Source organism: Pecten maximus, chromosome 13 (assembly GCF_902652985.1).
Source record: "Pecten maximus chromosome 13, xPecMax1.1, whole genome shotgun sequence".
Classification (NCBI taxonomy): domain Eukaryota; kingdom Metazoa; phylum Mollusca; class Bivalvia; order Pectinida; family Pectinidae; genus Pecten; species Pecten maximus.
Window position 1 is genome coordinate 35,891,734 of NC_047027.1, and position 26,794 is coordinate 35,918,527.

The 26,794-nt window shown below is 33.4% G+C and overlaps 1 protein-coding gene across 1 annotated transcript in view; it reads right to left on the reverse strand.

Moving 5' to 3' along the window:
- Window positions 1-26,266, reverse strand: part of LOC117340718 (farnesoic acid carboxyl-O-methyltransferase-like) — a 27,233-nt gene extending 967 nt beyond the window's left edge. Inside the window, exons 1-8 of the mRNA XM_033902481.1 lie at window positions 26,228-26,266; window positions 25,457-25,568; window positions 7,525-7,634; window positions 3,444-3,554; window positions 2,944-3,042; window positions 2,399-2,540; window positions 2,131-2,258; window positions 133-260 (exon numbers count right to left, since the gene is read on the reverse strand). Coding sequence (XP_033758372.1) covers window positions 133-260; window positions 2,131-2,258; window positions 2,399-2,540; window positions 2,944-3,042; window positions 3,444-3,554; window positions 7,525-7,634; window positions 25,457-25,527 — 789 coding nt within the window. The 5' untranslated portion in view covers window positions 25,528-25,568; window positions 26,228-26,266. The remainder of the gene's footprint in view (window positions 1-132; window positions 261-2,130; window positions 2,259-2,398; window positions 2,541-2,943; window positions 3,043-3,443; window positions 3,555-7,524; window positions 7,635-25,456; window positions 25,569-26,227) is intronic.
- Between the last annotated feature and the right edge of the window lie 528 nt (window positions 26,267-26,794).

Genomic DNA, 26,794 nt, shown 5'->3' on the forward strand with positions numbered 1-26,794 from the left:
CCTATATCTGTCAAAACCCTGTTTTTTGTTTTGTTGTTTATTTTCCAATCATTTGACCTGAATCAAATTATAACAAAGCTCAGCATCATAACTTTGACTCAATCACCTAAAGCCATTCATCATTTTACAAACCTGTGTGATTATTCCTTCTCTGGCCATGTCAGACATGACACTGCCCAGTAGGGAAAGTCCATTTTCAAACACCGACGACAACTCGCCTTTATCGTTTGACGAGATGGTTAAAGTTATAAGAAATCCTCCTGAATAAAACAAAATGTTAGTTCATCAAGACAATGACTAGAAAGGTGTTTTTGCTACAGCACAAACATCAGAACGGGCTTTAAGAAATCTGTAACCAAGGTGAGACTCCAGAGGGTTGTTGACTGCCACCATTCAAGGAGGGGGGGGGGGATTTCTGAGAAAAAACAATTAAAACAATATGTGAAAATCCAGGATAATCACCCGTCTTTTTTTTACCTGACTTGAAATGCATAGGACACAACCAACGAACATCTCAGCATCTGATGATGGTGGCCTAAAATTGATATTGCAACGCGTTTTTAAGAAATCTTCTGGGTTCAATGAAATAGAAATTTTGAATCAATGTTGTCTAATATCGGTATATAAGATTAGATGATGTTTTGTTATGTTGCCAAAGCCAAATAAAGACAACAAAAAGCAAAAGTACTCAGCGTTTCAATAAATTTCAAGGCATGGTCACGTTTGTTTTGCCCCTCTCCCTTAACCTGCGTAGGCCAAGATCCACAGCCAGCCGATAGGAGTTCAAAGAATGTCAAAATTGTATCCAAGAGTAAAGGGATATGTCACATGACTTATTGGGTAGTTAGAACTGATGCCAGGTCTCGAATACTGATGTTGACCAATTGATAACAACATCTTACTATACGTGTCATTATATATCTTATAATGGCTGTCCTTTTATCAATCCCTGGAATGGTGTATTCGCATGTGGGTTAATGTTGCGTCCCGTTTTGTTGCTCATTAGTGTATTCATGTAAAATATACATTGTTGTACATTGTTGCAACTTGTACATTCCAATGACGTCACATTGTTTACAGATCCCGCGTTGTGTCTGCACTGCCTGACACGAAGGCTTCATTCTGTGTTTTTTAATGTTTTTGTTAGTTTTCTGATAATTCAATTGATCAGGTATGATTAAACAACCCCAATCAATATGAGATGTGATTGTAATTTTAAGTTTAAACCGCATGTTGCGAAAAATACTTCAACTTTCACTTTGTCAGTGCATTCGTGATCGCAGCTTCGATCGGCTGTCATGGCAACGACGAGGACGGTGGTTTCATCACAGTGACGAATTTACAAACTTGCAAGTGTACAGCCGAAAACTTCTAACTATACCTTATGTCTTTGGAAATCATCTGTAAATAATTAATTGAATTAATTACGATCCATTGCATTCGTTTATTAACGTTTGTTCGTTTCTATATGCCGATTTCGATACTTAAAACACTGAAGAGTTCCAATATTGGAGAATGAACATTAACACTTGCTCTATGAATTGTCCTAGAGCACCCGACTACCCTAAATCAATACTTATGAAACAGGTACGAGCGTAAAGGTAATTGTATGAGAGCAACGAAAAGTGCTGTACATTCTTACGAAAATGACAAACATCGTCAAAATTACTTAAAAAGTAGTCAATTAATCGGCATTTCTTCAATTAACACCAGTTTATAACGCCGTTATGTAACCATACTTGAATAAATAGAAGAATGTACAGCACTTTTTCTCGGTTTCTTAGCACGATGAATAAGTGTATCATATTTGTTTGTACGACAAAATACGTTGGTCGGGTGCTCTGGCCATATTTACCGACCAAGTGTTAATGTAGTCCTTCGTGCCGGTCACGTGACCACGCGAGAACACGAGGAACGACGAAAACATCCCGATAAAGACGTTGGACACCTAACATTAAAATCCGATCAAAAAAACAAACAGAACTAACCGGGAAATCATTAAATATTGAATTTATATTAAAACATGATGTTTTTTGTTCTTTTTAATTATAAATGCAACATTAACCCACATGCGTTATGCTTGGTGTTTGTTGATTATTATACTTCATGTCGACCTCAGTATATATATACCTGGTTTCAGTTCCCGTCCCCTAGAAATAACATAAGCTCTCCAGTCGACTTTTCCTTGTTGTCTAATCAAGTTCTGTTCTCCGTCATCCGCCTCTTCAAAATATATACCGTTTTTAATTTGACAAACCCTGAAAAAGAATATGTTTTTTTTGATGATGGGATTAAAATATCACCATAAAATTGTGTAGAAGCTGACAATAATGAATTATCAATAATAAAATATAATATTACAACAATTGAAGATACCTCTCTTTCTCTAGATACTTACTGTTTAGATAAGTAATGTGTAGCCACAGTGGATATTCCTAGGTCGAGAGAATTATCAGGGAGACACTGTTCATACATAGTCCGCGGTACAATTACTGGGTAGACGCTACCGGTGACATTTAGTCCGGGATCACGTGTGTTTCCTAAATTTCATTTCAGATCAAAATTAATCAGAATGATTTGTCCATTATCGTTTCATAGTTGATACCTTTTCAGATTGTTTCATTAAAGATTAACGCAGACATCAGAAATATATATTACAGATTTCCTTTTTATCTTAAATACATCTTTAGTTATTTCATCACTTAAAAGAAAAGTGCGTTAAAACATCTGTTAACCAGCAGGATCAACACATTTACCACGTCAGAAATATAGTCCAGGGTTTGCATCTGAATGTATCTTCGTTCGCTCTATGAGCACGTGAAACCTGAACTCTATATAGAATACTGCCTTCAAATTAATAAAATGAACAAAAATATGGATATGCATGGATATGACTAAATTTCAAATATCACTCTCAGCGTTATGCATTATAATCCTTTATACCTTGGATAGCTTTGCTGAGAAGATTGAAGTCGTTCATTGGTTGATCATTATAGTACAATAGAATAGGCTGCTCCTGCCCCAGGCCTGTTTGTATGGCATCTGTAACAAAATAATAATAAGTAACATTAATATTTATGAAGTATCTATTAATTTATATCAATATAATAAATTATTGTTTATATATTTTACAAAAGGTTACAATAATAAAAAATATAAAAAATAAACCGAATCCTGTTGAAGAGATATGTTTCATATCCGATTAAGAAATGTATTACGGTCGTCAATTTGCTATTCAAACAATCTTACTTATAGTTAAAGTGAAAATAATCGTGAAGCAGAAATTTTCGCTTATTTCGCGATGATAAAATCTCCGCGAAAATAAAAGATCTAAATGCGAATACATACAAGTGAAAGTATCCTTTCTTACAGTATGAAGTTTCTTCAATGATCATTATGAAAACTGAATTTATATTTTTTTCTGATGTAATTATCATATTTACCTATCATTTCATTGATGAGAGAGAGAGAAGCACGCCCATCCGCAGTTCCAAAATCTGCTATGCTAACTGGTTGTACTGCCAGATGTTCTGATCTTGAATTAATTATTCTTCCTGTTTTTACAAAATATGCATAAGATCAATGTTAATGTCTTTTTTTCAACACAAATGGTACTGCCTGAAAAAAACCAACTATGATATACTTTAACCTACTGTCGGACGTTTCCTGCAAACTAATGTAAGACTTATTGGAGTTTTATTTTTCTTGTGAGAGAAATAGAAAATTATTTTTCTTTTGCAGTGTTCTAATTGAGATGACAATTGTTTGAACATTTTCGATTAAACAGGACTCTGAATTCACAATTAGCTCGGCTAATCTATTCTAAAGATAAAGCCGGTTATCTTTCTTTCTGATTGATATGTTGACATGTTTTCTGTAACTGTGTTTATTCTGTTTCCCCCCATTAAGTAACTGTGTTTATTATGTTTTTCCCCATTAAGTAACTGTGTTTATTCTGTTTTTCCCCATTAAGTAACTGTGTTTATTCTGTTTTCCCCTATTAAGTAACTGTGTTTATTATGTTTTCCCCCATTAAGTAACTGTGTTTATTCTGTTTCCCCCTATTAAGTAACTGTGTTTATTCTGTTTTTCCCCCATTAAGTAACTGTGTTTATTCTGTTTTTCCCCTATTAAGTAACTGTGTTTATTCTGTTTTTTCCTATTAAGTAACTGTGTTTATTCTGTTTTTACCCTTTTAAGTAACTGTTTATTCTGTTTTCCCCTATTAAGTTACTGCGTTTATTCTGTTTTCCCCTATTAAGTAACTGTGTTTATTCTGTTTTTTCCTATTAAGTAACTGTGTTTATTCTGTTTTTCCCCTATTAAGTAACTGTGTTTATTCTGTTTTTCCCCTATTAAGTATCTGTGTTTATTATGTTTTTCCCCATTAAGTAACTGTGTTTATTCTGTTTCCCCCTATTAAGTAACTGTGTTTATTCTGTTTTTCCCCCATTAAGTAACTGTGTTTATTCTGTTTTTCCCCCATTAAGTAACTGTGTTTATTCTGTTTTCCCCTATTAAGTAACTGTGTTTATTCTGTTTTCCCCTATTAAGTAACTGTGTTTATTCTGTTTTCCCCTATTAAGTAACTGTGTTTATTCTGTTTTTCCCCTATTAAGTAACTGTGTTTATTCTGTTTTTTCCTATTAAGTAACTGTGTTTATTCTGTTTTTCCCCTATTAAGTAACTGTGTTTATTCTGTTTTTCCCCTATTAAGTAACTGTGTTTATTCTGTTTTTCCCCTATTAAGTAACTGTGTTTATTCTGTTTTCCCCTATTAAGTAACTGTGTTTATTATGTTTTCCCCTATTAAGTAACTGTGTTTATTCTGTTTTCCCCTATTAAGTAACTGTGTTTATTCTGTTTTCCCCCTATTAATTTAAGTAACTGTTTATTCTGTTATCCCCTATTAAGTAACTGTGTTTATTCTGTTTTTTCCTATTAAGTAACTGTGTTTATTCTGTTTTTCCCCTATTAAGTAACTGTGTTTATTCTGTTTTCCCCTATTAAGTAACTGTGTTTATTATGTTTTCCCCTATTAAGTAACTGTGTTTATTCTGTTTTCCCCTATTAAGTAACTGTGTTTATTCTGTTTTCCCCCTATTAATTTAAGTAACTGTTTATTCTGTTATCCCCTATTAAGTAACTGTGTTTATTCTGTTTTCCCCCTATTAATTTAAGTAACTGTTTATTCTGTTTTCCCCTATTAAGTAACTGTGTTTATTCTGTTTTTTCCTATTAAGTAACTGTGTTTATTCTGTTTTTCCCCTATTAAGTAACTGTGTTTATTCTGTTTTTCCCCTATTAAGTATCTGTGTTTATTATGTTTTTCCCCTATTAAGTAACTGTGTTTATTCTGTTTTCCCCTATTAAGTAACTGTGTTTATTATGTTTTCCCCTATTAAGTAACTGTGTTTATTCTGTTTTCCCCTATTAAGTAACTGTGTTTATTCTGTTTTCCCCCTATTAATTTAAGTTACTGTTTATTCTGTTTTTCCCCTATTAAGTAACTGTGTTTATTCTGTTTTTCCCCTATTAAGTAACTGTGTTTATTCTGTTTTTCCCCTATTAAGTAACTGTGTTTATTCTGTTTTCCCCTATTAAGTAACTGTGTTTATTCTGTTTTCCCCTATTAAGTAACTGTGTTTATTCTGTTTTCCCCTATTAAGTAACTGTGTTTATTCTGTTTTTTCCTATTAAGTAACTGTGTTTATTCTGTTTTTCCCCTATTAAGTAACTGTGTTTATTCTGTTTTTCCCCTATTAAGTAACTGTTTATTCTGTTTTTCCCTATTAAGCAACAGTGTTTATTCTGTTTTCCCCTATTAAGTAACTGTGTTTATTATGTTTTCCCCTATTAAGTAACTGTGTTTATTCTGTTTTTCCCCTATTAAGTAACTGTTTATTCTGTTTTTCCCTATTAAGTAACTGTGTTTATTCTGTTTTCCCCTATTAAGTAATTGTGTTTATTCTGTTTTTCCCCTATTAAGTAACTGTGTTTATTCTGTTTTCCCCCTATTAAGTAACTGTGTTTATTCTGTTTTTCCCCTATTAAGTAACTGTGTTTAATCTGTTTTCCCCTATTAAGTAACTGTGTTTATTCTGTTTTCCCCCTATTAATTTAAGTAACTGTTTATTCTGTTTTTCCCCTATTAAGTAACTGTGTTTATTCTGTTTTTCCCCTATTAAGTAACTGTGTTTATTCTGTTTTTCCCCTATTAAGTAACTGTATTTATTCTGTTTTCCCCTATTAAGTAACTGTGTTTATTCTGTTTTCCCCTATTAAGTAACTGTGTTTATTCTGTTTTCCCCTATTAAGTAACTGTGTTTATTCTGTTTTTCCCCTATTAAGTAACTGTGTTTATTCTGTTTTTTCCTATTAAGTAACTGTGTTTATTCTGTTTTTCCCCTATTAAGTAACTGTGTTTATTCTGTTTTTCCCCTATTAAGTAACTGTTTATTCTGTTTTTCCCTATTAAGCAACTGTGTTTATTCTGTTTTCCCCTATTAAGTAACTGTGTTTATTCTGTTTTCCCCTATTAAGTAACTGTGTTTATTCTGTTTTTCCCCTATTAAGTAACTGTGTTTATTCTGTTTTCCCCTATTAAGTAACTGTGTTTATTATGTTTTCCCCTATTAAGTAACTGTGTTTATTCTGTTTTCCCCTATTAAGTAACTGTGTTTATTCTGTTTTCCCCCTATTAATTTAAGTAACTGTTTATTCTGTTTTTCCCCTATTAAGTAACTGTGTTTATTCTGTTTTTCCCCTATTAAGTAACTGTGTTTATTCTGTTTTTCCCCTATTAAGTAACTGTGTTTATTCTGTTTTCCCCTATTAAGTAACTGTGTTTATTCTGTTTTCCCCTATTAAGTAACTGTGTTTATTCTGTTTTCCCCTATTAAGTAACTGTGTTTATACTGTTTTTTCCTATTAAGTAACTGTGTTTATTCTGTTTTCCCCTATTAAGTAACTGTGTTTATTCTGTTTTCCCCTATTAAGTAACTGTGTTTATTCTGTTTTTCCCCTATTAAGTAACTGTGTTTATTCTGTTTTCCCCTATTAAGTAACTGTGTTTATTCTGTTTTTCCCCTATTAAGTAACTGTGTTTATTCTGTTTTTTCCTATTAAGTAACTGTGTTTATTCTGTTTTTCCCCTATTAAGTAACTGTGTTTATTCTGTTTTTCCCCTATTAAGTAACTGTTTATTCTGTTTTTCCCTATTAAGTAACTGTGTTTATTCTGTTTTCCCCTATTAAGTAATTGTGTTTATTATGTTTTTTTCCTATTAAGTAACTGTGTTTATTCTGTTTTTCCCCTATTACGTAACTGTGTTTATTCTGTTTTTTTCCTATTAAGTTATTGTGTTTATTCTGGGTTTTTCCCTCAAGTAACTGTGTTTATTCTGGGTTTTTTTATCAAGTAACTGTGTTTATTCTGTTGTTTTTCCTTTTTGGCAACTGTGTTTATTCTGTTTATTATTACCATGCCTTACTCCTACAATGATGAACCGATCAACATTCTTACCTAAACCTTCTAATATTGCCTCCCGACAATGATTGCCAGCGTGACCGTGGGCATTGTACATATCGTCCACATCCCCGGTAAACCTGCTGTTCATCTTCATTGTGGGAAAACTAGACCCCAAAACAGGAACAGAATAATAATGAATGTCTTACTTAATATATTAACTGTTATGGCACTGAGAGACATCTATTTCCATAACATTTTGTTTTAAATCAGCAATAAATATTAATCTGCGACACCTTTTTAGTTCAATCAAATCAAGTAAGAGGTTGAAAACATTTCAATCTAAAGGAATAGGTTTGAATCTATGGTAATTATATAAATCAAACAGCCAATGGTATACGCTCTCGATATTAACAAATATAGATCACCATAGTAACTCACATTTCACATACCTTGACATGTAACTGACATTACACATACCTTGACATGTAACTGATATTACACATACCTTGACATGTAACTGATATTACACATACCTTGACATGTAACTGACATTACACATACCTTGACATGCAACTGACATTACACATACCTGGACATGTAACTGACATTATGCATACCTTGACATGTAACTGATATTACACATACCTTGATTACACATACCTTGACATGTAACTGACATTACACATACCTTGACATGTAACTGATATCATACATACCTTGACATGTAACTGATATTACACATACCTTGACATGTAACTGATATTATACATACCTTGACATGTAATTGACATTACACATCCCTTGACATGTAACTGATATTACACATACCTTGACATGTAACTGACATTATACATACCTTGACATGTAACTGATATTATACATACCTTGACATGTAACTGATATTACACATACCTTGACATGTAACTGATATTACACATACCTTGATTACACATACCTTGACATGTAACTGATATTACACATACCTTGACATGTAACTGACATTACACATACCTTGACATGTAACTGACATTATGCATACCTTGACATGTAACTGATATTACACATACCTTGACATGTAACTGACATTACACATACCTTGATTACACATACCTTGACATGTAACTGATATTACACATACCTTGACATGTAACTGACATTACACACACCTTGACATGTAACTGATATTACACATACCTTGACATGTAACTGATATAACACATACCTTGACATGTAACTGACATTACACATACTTTGACATGTAACTGACATTATACATACCTCGACATGTAACTGATATTACACATACCTTGACATGTAACTGATATTACACATACCTTGACATGTAGCTGACATTACACATACCTTGACATGTAACTGATATTACACATACCTTGACATGTAACTGACATTACACATACTTTGTCATGTAACTGACATTACACATACCTTGACATGTAACTGAAAGTACACATACCTTGACATGTAACTGAAAGTACACATACCTTGACATGTAACTGATATTACACATACCTTGACATGTAACTGAAAGTACACATACCTTGACATGTAACTGACATTGCACATACCTTGACATGTAACTGATATTACACATACCTTTGCATGTAACTGATATTACACATACCTTGACATGTAGCTGATTTTACACATACATTGATATGTAACTGACATTATACATACCTTGACATGTAACTGATATTACACATACCTTGACATGTAACTGATATTACACATACCTTGACATGTAACTGACATTACACATACCTTGACATGTAACTGACATTATACATACCTTGACATGTAACTGACATTACACATACCTTGACATGTAACTGACATTACACATACCTTGACATGTAACTGATATTACACATACCTTGACATGTAACTGACATTATACATACCTTGACATGTAACTGATATTACACATACCTTGACATGTAACTGACATTACACATACCTTGACATGTAACTGATATTATACATACCTTGACATGTAACTGATATTAAACATACCTTGACATGTAACTGATATTATACATACCTTGACATGTAACTGACATTACACATCCCTTGACATGTAACTGATATTACACATACCTTGACATGTAACTGACAGTATACATACCTTGACATGTAACTGATATTATACATACCTTGACATGTAACTGATATTACACATACCTTGACATGTAACTGATATTACACATACCTTGATTACACATACCTTGACATGTAACTGATATTACACATACCTTGACATGTAACTGACATTACACATACCTTGACATGTAACTGACATTATGCATACCTTGACATGTAACTGATATTACACATACCTTGACATGTAACTGACATTACACATACCTTGATTACACATACCTTGACATGTAACTGATATTACACATACCTTGACATGTAACTGACATTACACATACCTTGACATGTAACTGATATTACACATACCTTGACATGTAACTGATATTAAACATACCTTGACATGTAACTGATATTACACATACCTTGACATGTAACTGACATTACACATCCCTTGACATGTAACTGATATTACACATACCTTGACATGTAACTGACATTATACATACCTTGACATGTAACTGATATTATACATACCTTGACATGTAACTGATATTACACATACCTTGACATGTAACTGATATTACACATACCTTGATTACACATACCTTGACATGTAACTGATATTACACATACCTTGACATGTAACTGACATTACACATACCTTGACATGTAACTGACATTATGCATACCTTGACATGTAACTGATATTACACATACCTTGACATGTAACTGACATTACACATACCTTGATTACACATACCTTGACATGTAACTGATATTACACATACCTTGACATGTAACTGACATTACACATACCTTGACATGTAACTGATATAACACATACCTTGACATGTAACTGACATTACACATACTTTGACATGTAACTGACATTATACATACCTCGACATGTAACTGATATTACACATACCTTGACATGTAACTGATATTACACATACCTTGACATGTAGCTGACATTACACATACCTTGACATGTAACTGATATTACACATACCTTGACATGTAAGTGACATTACACATACTTTGACATGTAACTGATATTACACATACCTTGACATGTAACTGAAAGTACACATACCTTGACATGTAACTGAAAGTACACATACCTTGACATGTAACTGATATTACACATACCTTGACATGTAACTGAAAGTACACATACCTTGACATGTAACTGACATTGCACATACCTTGACATGTAACTGATATTACACATACCTTTGCATGTAACTGATATTACACATACCTTGACATGTAGCTGATTTTACACATACATTGATATGTAACTGACATTATACATACCTTGACATGTAACTGATATTACACATACCTTGACATGTAACTGATATTACACATACCTTGACATGTAACTGACATTACACATACCTTGACATGTAACTGACATTACACATACCTTGACATGTAGCTGACATTACACATACCTTGACATGTAACTGAAAGTACACATACCTTGACATGTAACTGACATTGCACATACTTTGACATGTAACTGATATTACACATACCTCTGCATGTAGCTGACATTACACATACCTTGACATGTAGCTGACATTACACATACCTTGACATGTAACTGACATTACACATACCTTGACATGTAACTGACATTATACATACCTTAACATGTAACTGACATTACACATACCTTGACATGTAACTGATATTACACATACCTTGACATGTAACTGATATTACACATACCTTGACATGTAACTGATATTACACATACCTTGACATGTAACTGACATTATACATACCTTGACATGTAACTGATATTACACATACCTTGACATGTAACTGACATTACACATACCTTGACATGTAACTGATATTATACATACCTTGACATGTAACTGATATTACACATACCTTGACATGTAACTGATAATATACATACCTTGACATGTAACTGACATTACACATCCCTTGACATGTAACTGATATTACACATACCTTGACATGTAACTGACATTATACATACCTTGACATGTAACTGATATTATACATACCTTGACATGTAACTGATATTACACATACCTTGACATGTAACTGATATTACACATACCTTGATTACACATACCTTGACATGTAACTGATATTACACATACCTTGACATGTAACTGACATTACACATACCTTGACATGTAACTGACATTATGCATACCTTGACATGTAACTGATATTACACATACCTTGACATGTAACTGACATTACACATACCTTGATTACACATACCTTGACATGTAACTGATATTACACATACCTTGACATGTAACTGACATTACACATACCTTGACATGTAACTGATATTACACATACCTTGACATGTAACTGATATTACACATACCTTGACATGTAACTGACATTACACATACTTTGACATGTAACTGACATTATACATACCTTGACATGTAACTGATATTACACATACCTTGACATGTAACTGATATTACACATACCTTGACATGTAGCTGACATTACACATACCTTGACATGTAACTGATATTACACATACCTTGACATGTAACTGACATTGTACATACCTTGACATGTAACTGATATTACACATACCTTTGCATGTAACTGACATTACACATACCTTGACATGTAGCTGACATTACACATACCTTGACATGTAACTGACATTACACATACCTTGACATGCAACTGACATTACACATACCTTGACATGTAACTGACATTATGCATACCTTGACATGTAACTGATATTACACATACCTTGATTACACATACCTTGACATGTAACTGACATTACACATACCTTGACATGTAACTGACATTACACATACCTTGACATGTAACTGATATTACACATACCTTGACATGTAGCTGATTTTACACATACATTGATATGTAACTGACATTATACATACCTTGACATGTAACTGATATTACACATACCTTGACATGTAACTGATATTACACATACCTTGACATGTAACTGACATTACACATACCTTGACATGTAACTGACATTATACATACCTTGACATGTAACTGACATTACACATACCTTGACATGTAACTGACATTACACATACCTTGACATGTAACTGATATTACACATACCTTGACATGTAACTGACATTATACATACCTTGACATGTAACTGATATTACACATACCTTGACATGTAACTGACATTACACATACCTTGACATGTAACTGATATTACACATACCTTGACATGTAACTGATATAACACATACCTTGACATGTAACTGACATTACACATACCTTGACATGTAAGTGACATTACACATACTTTGACATGTAACTGATATTACACATACCTGGACATGTAACTGAAAGTACACATACCTTGACATGTAACTGAAAGTACACATACCTTGACATGTAACTGATATTACACATACCTTGACATGTAACTGACATTACACATCCCTTGACATGTAACTGATATTACACATACCTTGACATGTAACTGACAGTATACATACCTTGACTGAAAACTTATTTACCATACCTTGTTTTTAAAAATTGATATTACACATCCCTTTGACAATGAAAACTGATATTACACATACCTTGAAAAAAACCCTTGACTGAAAATTTGATATTACACCCCCCTTTGCCCTGTAAATAAACCTTACAAAAAAACCTTAAAATGAAACTGCCCTTATGCATCCCCTTGCATGTAACTAAACATTACCACCCTTTGACATGAAAAGTATTACAATCCCTTGCATGAAACGGCCCTTAACATACCTTGACATTAATAAATTTTATACTCCCTTAAATGAAAAGGATATTCCAAAACCCCTTGACGAAAAGGGAATTACACATACCTTGTTCCCACATCCCGGAATGAAACTGATATTACACTCCCTTGACAGAAACTGACTTAAACACTTTCCCTTGAAAATGAAAACCCTGAATTTTTGCAAACCTTGACATGTAACGGGGATTTTAAACCAAAATCCCTTGACAGAAAACTGAAAAAAAACTACCTTGATTAAAAACATACCTTAAATGTAAGGTATTAAAACATACCTACTAAACTGACTTAAACATCCCTTAAATTTCTGATTTACCATACCTTGAAAGAAACCTGAATCACAACCTTAAACATGAAAACCTCGACATTCCCTTTTTACGGGCCCTTTAAAACCTAAATTTAAAAACATCCCTTGACAGTAACTGATTTTCAATACCTGTGCATGAAACCTACTTTTACACTACCTTGAATGTACTGACTTTACCCCTTTCCCTTTGGCTTTAAAACCTGAAAGAAACAAAAACCCTTGCCCAGGGAATGACTTTGGCACAAATTTTGACGGAAAATGATTTACACAAACCTTCTATGAAACACTTACACTCCTTTTACATGTGCTGAAAATTACCACTTGCCCATGAAAATGACTTACCCAAATTTTGGACATTAAATGCCATTTACATCCCTTTAAAACATGAAACGACTTTACTCCAAACATGTCCTGATTTTTAAAATTCCCCTTGACAAATACTGAATTAACATACCTTGACATGTAACTGATATTACACATACCTTGACATGAACTGACATATTACATACCTTGACATGTAACTGATATTACACATATCTTGACATGTAACTGACATTACACATACCTTGACATGTAACTGATTATATACATACCTTGACATGTAACTGATATTACACATACCTTGACATGTAACTGATAATATACATACCTTGACATGTAACTGACATTACACATCCCTTGACATGTAACTGATATTACACATACCTTGACATGTAACTGACATTATACATACCTTGACATGTAACTGATATTACACATACCTTGACATGTAACTGATATTACACTACCTTGACATGTAACTGAAATTACACATACCTTGATTACACATACCTTGACATGTAACTGATATTACACATAACCTTGACAGTAACTGACATTACAACATACCTTGACATGTAACTGACATTATGCATACCTTGACATGTAACTGATATTACACATACCTTGACATGTAACTGAAAGTACACATACCTTGACATGTAACTGACATTGCACATACCTTGACATGTAACTGATATTACACATACCTTTGCATGTAACTGATATTACACATACCTTGACATGTAGCTGATTTTACACATACATTGATATGTAACTGACATTATACATACCTTGACATGTAACTGATATTACACATACCTTGACATGTAACTGATATTACACATACCTTGACATGTAACTGACATTACACATACCTTGACATGTAACTGACATTATACATACCTTGACATGTAAACTGACATTACACATACCTTGACATGTAACTGACATTACACATACCTTGACCATGTAACTGACATTATACATACCCTTGACATGTAACTGACATTACACATACCTTGACATGTAACTGACATTACACATACCTTGACATGTAACTGATATACACATACCTTGACATGTAACTGACATTATACATACCTTGACATGTAACTGATATTACACATACCTTGACATGTAAACTGACATTACACATACCTTGACATGTAACTGATTATTACACATACCTTGACATGTAACTGATATAACCACATACCTTGACATGTAAACTGACATTACACATACCTTGACATGTAAGTGACATTAACAATTTTGAACATGTAACTGAATTACACATACCTGGACATGTAACTGAAAGTACACATACCTTTGACATGTAACTGAAAGTACACATACCTTGACATGTAACTGATATTACCATACTGACATGTAACTGACATAACATCCCTTGACATGTAACGATATTACACATACCTTGACATGTAACTGACAGTATACATACCTTGACATGTAACTGATATTATACATACCTTGACATGTAACTGATATTACACATACCTTGACATGTAACTGATATTACACATACCTTGATTACACATACCTTGACATGTAACTGATATTACACATACCTTGACATGTAACTGACATTACACATACCTTGACATGTAACTGACATTATGCATACCTTGACATGTAACTGACATTACACATCCCTTGACATGTAACTGATATTACACATACCTTGACATGTAACTGACAGTATACATACCTTGACATGTAACTGATATTATACATACCTTGACATGTAACTGATATTACACATACCTTGACATGTAACTGATATTTACACATACCTTGATTACACATACCTTGACATGTAACTGATATTACACATACCTTGACATGTAACTGACATTACACATACCTTGACATGTAACTGACTTATGCATACCTTGACATGTAACTGATATTACACATACCTTGACATGTAACTGACATACACATACCTTGATTACACATTACCTTGACATGTAACTGATATTACACATACCTTGACATGCAACTGACATTACACATACCTTGACATGTAACTGATATTACACATACCTTGACATGTAACTGATATAACACATACCTTGACATGTAACTGACATTACACATACTTTGACATGTAACTGACATTGCACATACCTTGACATGTAACTGATATTACACATACCTTGACATGTAACTGACATTACACATACCTTGACATGTAGCTGACATTACACATACCTTGACATGTAACTGAAAGTACACATACCTTGACATGTAACTGACATTGCACATACTTTGACATGTAACTGATATTACACATACCTCTGCATGTAGCTGACATTACACATACCTTGACATGTAGCTGACATTACACATACCTTGACATGTAACTGACATTACACATACCTTGACATGTAACTGACATTATACATACCTTAACATGTAACTGACATTACACATACCTTGACATGTAACTGATATTACACATACCTTGACATGTAACTGATATTACACATACCTTGACATGTAACTGATATTACACATACCTTGACATGTAACTGACATTATACATACCTTGACATGTAACTGATATTACACATATCTTGACATGTAACTGACATTACACATACCTTGACATGTAACTGATATTATACATACCTTGACATGTAACTGATATTACACATACCTTGACATGTAACTGATAATATACATACCTTGACATGTAACTGACATTACACATCCCTTGACATGTAACTGATATACACATACCTTGACATGTAACTGACATTATACATACCTTGACATGTAACTGATATTATACATACCTTGACATGTAACTGATATTTACACATACCTGACATGTAACTGATATTACACATACCTTGATTACACATACCTTGACATGTAACTGATATTACACATACCTTGACATTGTAACTGACATTACACATACCTTGACATGTAACTGACATTATGCATACCTTGACATGTAACTGATATTACACATACCTTGACATGTAACTGAAAGTACACATACCTTGACATGTAACTGACATTGCACATACCTTGACATGTAACTGATATTACACATACCTTTGCATGTAACTGATATTACACATACCTTGACATGTAGCTGATTTTACACATACATTGATATGTACAACTGACATTTATACATACCTTGACATGTAACTGATATTACACATTACCTTGACATGTAACTGATATTACACATACCTGACATGTAACTGACATTACACATACCTTGACATGTAACTGACATTATACATACCTTGACATGTAACTGACATTACACATACCTTGACATGTAACTGACATTACTACATACCTTGACATGTAACTGATATTACACATACCTTGACATGTAACTGATATTACACATACCTTGACATGTAATGATATACACATACCTTGACATGTAACTGACATTATACATACCTTGACATGTAACTGATATTACACATACCTTGACATGTAACTGACAGTATACATACCTTGACAGTAACTGATATTACTACATACCTTGACATGTAACTGATATACACATACCTTGACAGGTAACTGATATTACACATACCTTGATTACACATACCTTGACATGTAACTGATATTACACATACCTTGATATGTAACTGACATTACACATACTGAATGTACTGACATTATGCATACCTTGACATGTAACTGATATTACACATACTTTGACATGTAACTGACATTACACATACCTTGATACACATACCTTGACATGTTCCCCCTTCCCCACACCCCCTTTACCCCCCCATTTCCCCCATTACCACCCCTCTCCTTTTTGTTAACCCCCCCTTTGATATACCCAAAACCTTACATGTCCCGGGGATATAACCTCCCTTTGGACATGTAATGACTTACACATATTTACATGAAACGACTTGCACATCCCTTTAAAAATTGAAACTGATTTTCAATACCTTTGCTTTAAAAAACATTCACATCCCTTTGGGAATTAAAAAAATTTTCCCCCAACCTTTTGGAAATGAAACGAAAGTACCCATCCCTTGAAATGAAACTGCTTTTCCCCCTACTTTAAAGGGTAACTGATATTACACATCCTCGGCATTTTGCTAAACTTTAAACCCCAAAACCTTGAATGTAGCTGACTTAAAACAACCTTGAACCTGTCTGACATTACACAATTGCATTAACTGACATTATACTCCCTTAAAAGGGAACTGTTTTTACCCTCCCTTGACAGAAACTGAATTACCCATACCTTGACATGTACTGATAATTACACATACCTTGACATGTAACTGATATTACCCATACCTTGACATGTAACTGACATTATACATACCTTGACATGTAATGATATTACACATACCTTGACATGTAACTGACATTACACATACCTTGACATGTAATGATATTATACATACCTTGACATGTAACTGATATTACACATACCTTGACATGTAACTGATAATATACATACCTTGACATGTAACTGACATTACACTCCCTTGACATGTAACTGATATTACACATACCTTGACATGTAACTGACATATACATACCTTGACATGTAACTGATATTATACATACCTTGACATGTACCTGATATTACACATACCTTGACAGTAACTGATATTACACATACCTTGATTACACATACCTTGACATGTTAACTGATATACACATACCTTGACATGTAACTGACATTACACATACCTTGACATGTAACTGACATTATGCATACCTTGACATGTAACTGATATTACACATACCTTGACATGTAACTGACATTACACATACCTTGATTACACATACCTTGAACATGTAACTGATATTACACATACCTTGACATGCTAACTGACATTACACATACCTTGACATGTAACTGATATTACACATACCTTGACATGTAACTGATATAACACATACCTTGACATGTAACTGACATTACACATACTTTGACATGTAAACTGACATTATCCATACCTTGACATGTAACTGATATTACACATACCTTGACATGTAACTGATATTACACATACCTTGACATGTAGCTGACATTACACATACCTTGACATGTAACTGATATTACACATACCTTGGACATGTAACTGACATTGCCATACCTTGACATGTAACTGATATTACACATACCTTGCATGTAACTGACATTAACATACCTTGACATGTAGCTGACATTACACATACCTTGACATGTAACTGACATTACACATACCTTGACATGCAACTGACATTACACATACCTTGACATGTAACTGACATCATACTACATGTACCTGACATGTAACTGATATACACATACCTTGACATGTAACTGACATTACACATACCTTGACATGTAACTGACATTATACATACCTTGACATGTAACTGATATTACACATTACCTGACATGTAACTGAATTTACACATACCTTGACATGTACTGACATTACACATACCTTGACATGTAACTGATATTACACATACCTTGACATGTAACTGATATTACACATACCTTGACATGTAACTGTATTACACATACCTTGACATGTAACGACATTATACATACCTTGACATGTAGCTGACATTACACATACCTTGACATGTAACTGACATTACACATACCTTGACATGTAACTGACATTACACATACCTTGACATGTAACTGACATTATACATACCTTGACATGTAACTGATATTACACATACCTTGACATGTAACTGAATACACATACCTTGACATGTAACTGATATTACACATACCTTGACATGTAACTGATATAACACATACCTTGACATGTAACTGACATTACACATACCTTGACATGTAACTGATATTACACATACTTTGACATGTAACTGATATTACACATACCTGGACATGTAACTGAAAGTACACATACCTTGACATGTAACTGAAAGTACACATACCTTGACATGTAACTGATATTACACATACCTTGACATGTAACTGAAAGTACACATACCTTGACATGTAACTGACATTGCACATACCTTGACATGTAACTGATATTACACATACCTTTGCATGTAACTGATATTACACATACCTTGACATGTAGCTGATTTTACACATACCTTGATATGTAACTGACATTATACATACCTTGACATGTAACTGATATTACACATACCTTGACATGTAACTGATATTACACATACCTTGACATGTAACTGACATTACACATACCTTGACATGTAACTGACATTATACATACCTTGACATGTAACTGACATTACACATACCTTGACATGTAACTGACATTACACATACCTTGACATGTAACTGATATTATACATACCTTGACATGTAACTGATATTAAACATACCTTGACATGTAACTGATATTATACATACCTTGACATGTAACTGACATTACACATCCCTTGACATGTAACTGATATTACACATACCTTGACATGTAACTGACAGTATACATACCTTGACATGTAACTGATATTATACATACCTTGACATGTAACTGATATTACACATACCTTGACATGTAACTGATATTACACATACCTTGATTACACATACCTTGACATGTAACTGATATTACACATACCTTGACATGTAACTGACATTACACATACCTTGACATGTAACTGACATTATGCATACCTTGACATGTAACTGATATTACACATACCTTGACATGTAACTGACATTACACATACCTTGATTACACATACCTTGACATGTAACTGATATTACACATACCTTGACATGCAACTGACATTACACATACCTTGACATGTAACTGATATTACACATACCTTGACATGTAACTGATATAACACATACCTTGACATGTAACTGACATTACACATACTTTGACATGTAACTGACATTGCACATACCTTGACATGTAACTGATATTACACATACCTTTGCATGTAACTGACATTACACATACCTTGACATGTAGCTGACATTACACATACCTTGACATGTAACTGAAAGTACACATACCTTGACATGTAACTGACATTGCACATACTTTGACATGTAACTGATATTACACATACCTCTGCATGTAGCTGACATTACACATACCTTGACATGTAGCTGACATTACACATACCTTTACATGTAACTGACATTACACATACCTTGACATGTAACTGACATTATACATACCTTAACATGTAACTGACATTACACATACCTTGACATGTAACTGATATTACACATACCTTGACATGTAACTGATATTACACATACCTTGACATGTAACTGATATTACACATACCTTGACATGTAACTGACATTATACATACCTTGACATGTAACTGATATTACACATATCTTGACATGTAACTGACATTACACATACCTTGACATGTAACTGATATTATACATACCTTGACATGTAACTGATATTACACATACCTTGACATGTAACTGATAATATACATACCTTGACATGTAACTGACATTACACATCCCTTGACATGTAACTGATATTACACATACCTTGACATGTAACTGACATTATACATACCTTGACATGTAACTGATATTATACATACCTTGACATGTAACTGATATTACACATACCTTGACATGTAACTGATATTACACATACCTTGATTACACATACCTTGACATGTAACTGATATTACACATACCTTGACATGTAACTGACATTACACATACCTTGACATGTAACTGACATTATGCATACCTTGACATGTAACTGATATTACACATACCTTGACATGTAACTGAAAGTACACATACCTTGACATGTAACTGACATTGCACATACCTTGACATGTAACTGATATTACACATACCTTTGCATGTAACTGATATTACACATACCTTGACATGTAGCTGATTTTACACATACATTGATATGTAACTGACATTATACATACCTTGACATGTAACTGATATTACACATACCTTGACATGTAACTGATATTACACATACCTTGACATGTAACTGACATTACACATACCTTGACATGTAACTGACATTATACATACCTTGACATGTAACTGACATTACACATACCTTGACATGTAACTGACATTACACATACCTTGACATGTAACTGATATTATACATACCTTGACATGTAACTGATATTAAACATACCTTGACATGTAACTGATATTATACATACCTTGACATGTAACTGACATTACACATCCCTTGACATGTAACTGATATTACACATACCTTGACATGTAACTGACAGTATACATACCTTGACATGTAACTGATATTATACATACCTTGACATGTAACTGATATTACACATACCTTGACATGTAACTGATATTACACATACCTTGATTACACATACCTTGACATGTAACTGATATTACACATACCTTGACATGTAACTGACATTACACATACCTTGACATGTAACTGACATTATGCATACCTTGACATGTAACTGATATTACACATACCTTGACATGTAACTGACATTACACATACCTTGATTACACATACCTTGACATGTAACTGATATTACACATACCTTGACATGCAACTGACATTACACATACCTTGACATGTAACTGATATTACACATACCTTGACATGTAACTGATATAACACATACCTTGACATGTAACTGACATTACACATACTTTGACATGTAACTGACATTGCACATACCTTGACATGTAACTGATATTACACATACCTTTGCATGTAACTGACATTACACATACCTTGACATGTAGCTGACATTACACATACCTTGACATGTAACTGAAAGTACACATACCTTGACATGTAACTGACATTGCACATACTTTGACATGTAACTGATATTACACATACCTCTGCAGTAGCTGACATTACACATACCTTGACATGTAGCTGACATTACACATACCTTGACATGTAACTGACATTACACATACCTTGACATGTAACTGACATTATACATACCTTAACATGTAACTGACATTACACATACCTTGACATGTAACTGATATTACACATACCTTGACATGTAACTGATATTACACATACCTTGACATGTAACTGATATTACACATACCTTGACATGTAACTGACATTATACATACCTTGACATGTAACTGATATTACACATACCTTGACATGTAACTGACATTACACATACCTTGACATGTAACTGATATTATACATACCTTGACATGTAACTGATATTACACATACCTTGACATGTAACTGATAATATACATACCTTGACATGTAACTGACATTACACATCCCTTGACATGTAACTGATATTACACATACCTTGACATGTAACTGACATTATACATACCTTGACATGTAACTGATATTATACATACCTTGACATGTAACTGATATTACACATACCTTGACATGTAACTGATATTACACATACCTTGATTACACATACCTTGACATGTAACTGATATTACACATACCTTGACATGTAACTGACATTACACATACCTTGACATGTAACTGACATTATGCATACCTTGACATGTAACTGATATTACACATACCTTGACATGTAACTGACATTACACATACCTTGATTACACATACCTTGACATGTAACTGATATTACACATACCTTGACATGTAACTGACATTACACATACCTTGACATGTAACTGATATTACACATACCTTGACATGTAACTGATATAACACATACCTTGACATGTAACTGACATTACACATACTTTGACATGTAACTGACATTATACATACCTTGACATGTAACTGATATTACACATACCTTGACATGTAACTGATATTACACATACCTTGACATGTAGCTGACATTACACATACCTTGACATGTAACTGATATTACACATACCTTGACATGTAACTGACATTGTACATACCTTGACATGTAACTGATATTACACATACCTTTGCATGTAACTGACATTACACATACCTTGACATGTAGCTGACATTACACATACCTTGACATGTAACTGACATTACACATACCTTGACATGCAACTGACATTACACATACCTTGACATGTAACTGACATTATGCATACCTTGACATGTAACTGATATTACACATACCTTGATTACACATACCTTGACATGTAACTGACATTACACATACCTTGACATGTAACTGACATTACACATACCTTGACATGTAACTGATATTACACATACCTTGACATGTAGCTGATTTTACACATACATTGATATGTAACTGACATTATACATACCTTGACATGTAACTGATATTACACATACCTTGACATGTAACTGATATTACACATACCTTGACATGTAACTGACATTACACATACCTTGACATGTAACTGACATTATACATACCTTGACATGTAACTGACATTACACATACCTTGACATGTAACTGACATTACACATACCTTGACATGTAACTGATATTACACATACCTTGACATGTAACTGACATTATACATACCTTGACATGTAACTGATATTACACATACCTTGACATGTAACTGACATTACACATACCTTGACATGTAACTGATATTACACATACCTTGACATGTAACTGATATAACACATACCTTGACATGTAACTGACATTACACATACTTTGACATGTAACTGACATTATACATACCTTGACATGTAACTGATATTACACATACCTTGACATGTAACTGATATTACACATACCTTGACATGTAGCTGACATTACACATACCTTGACATGTAACTGATATTACACATACCTTGACATGTAACTGACATTGTACATACCTTGACATGTAACTGATATTACACATACCTTTGCATGTAACTGACATTACACATACCTTGACATGTAGCTGACATTACACATACCTTGACATGTAACTGAAAGTACACATACCTTGACATGTAACTGACATTGCACATACCTTGACATGTAACTGATATTACACATACCTTTGCATGTAGCTGACATTACACATACCTTGACATGTAGGTGACATTACACATACCTTGACATGTAACTGACATTACACATACCTTGACATGTAACTGATATTACACATACCTTGACATGTAACTGATATTACACATACCTTTGCATGTAGCTGACATTACACATACCTTGACATGTAGGTGACATTACACATACCTTGACATGTAACTGACATTACACATACCTTGACATGTAACTGACATTATACATACCTTGACATGTAACTGACATTACACATACTTTGACATGTAACTGATATTACACATACCTTGACATGTAACTGATATTACACATACCTCGACATGTAACTGATATTATACATACCTTGACATGTAACTGATATTACACATACCTTGACATGTAACTGACATTACACATACCTTGACATGTAACTGACATTATACATACCTTGACATGTAACTGATATTACACATACCTTGACATGTAACTGACATTACACATACCTTGACATGGTCTGTGGTGTTTTTGTAGCTGGTAACAACTGTTGTCTATATGGACCAAGCTCTGGTTCCATTAGGTTCTCACTTCCTTCCACGTAATGATTTTTTGTATACACTATGCAATGTAAATGGGGGGAAGACATGGATCAAGTGAACGACACAGTATGCTAGAGATGAAGGGGCTTGGTGCTAAGAACACTATATCATTATTTACTATGTCATAAAAATTGACTGTTATGTATACTTAATATTACCTGCTATCAATAAATAACATACCTTTTAGATATAATATGTTCTTTGTTAAAAAGTAAGAAAAGATGAAGTGATATAGATACATCTTTATCATCATTGTTTTAGCAGTAAGTTATAATCTAGTATATCCAAACACATACAATATATTCCTCTTAGACATTTCACATACATCATAATTATGCGTGGGATAATCTTCTTAAACATTTCACACACATCATAATTAGGTATGGGAAAGCCCGTTAGACATACTATATACAACGACCCATCTTCTCCATGACCGTACATCTCAGCCCTATATTAATAAACAGCATAGCCCAACTCGATGGTTATCTACATGGATTCATAGTCAGTCCATGTAAAAATCACATGATGACGAATGTTATGATCCGACAATTGGATTCTGTATTCTAATAGCTCTATAAAATATCACAGTAGTTTGATAATATATATAACCTGTCAACGGTATTTATCTTTTAAAATCAAATAATTATATTGTGAACAAATCTAGAAGAATATACATACCTGTGATACATGTAAGAGACGGGCTCGTGCCGTAACCATCCTATGGATCAATGCGACAATATACAACAAAATCACGTACACTGTATAGGGATATGACGTTGCATAGTTCTTATTTAACATGTAACAGCATACCTGTTACGAGTCACCGCCATAGTATTACCTAACATACTGTATATCTATTGTAGTTACACTCCCAAAATACCAGGTAAATGTTAAGTTTAATAACATCGTTAATTTGTCCTAAACATGGTTCTGATGCCATCTATTGTTAAAACATGAAGTATTATGTTATCACCTACAGCTGTGGAATAAATGGAATTTACTGTGGAATAGTAACAAACTAGTCAACAGCAATCCAAGAATTATTCCACAATTGAAGGTGATAAAAGTAGATACGTCTCAACTCTATCTCATGCTATAACAAGATATTGTTTTGATATTGAAAAAAATGAAATGGAAAAATAAAAAATGTATCCATAATCAATGAGAAAGTTCTCAGTTAAAATAATTTAGAATTCCAGATGCACAACATATTTCCCCTAAAAGAAATCACAGCGGCATATTTGT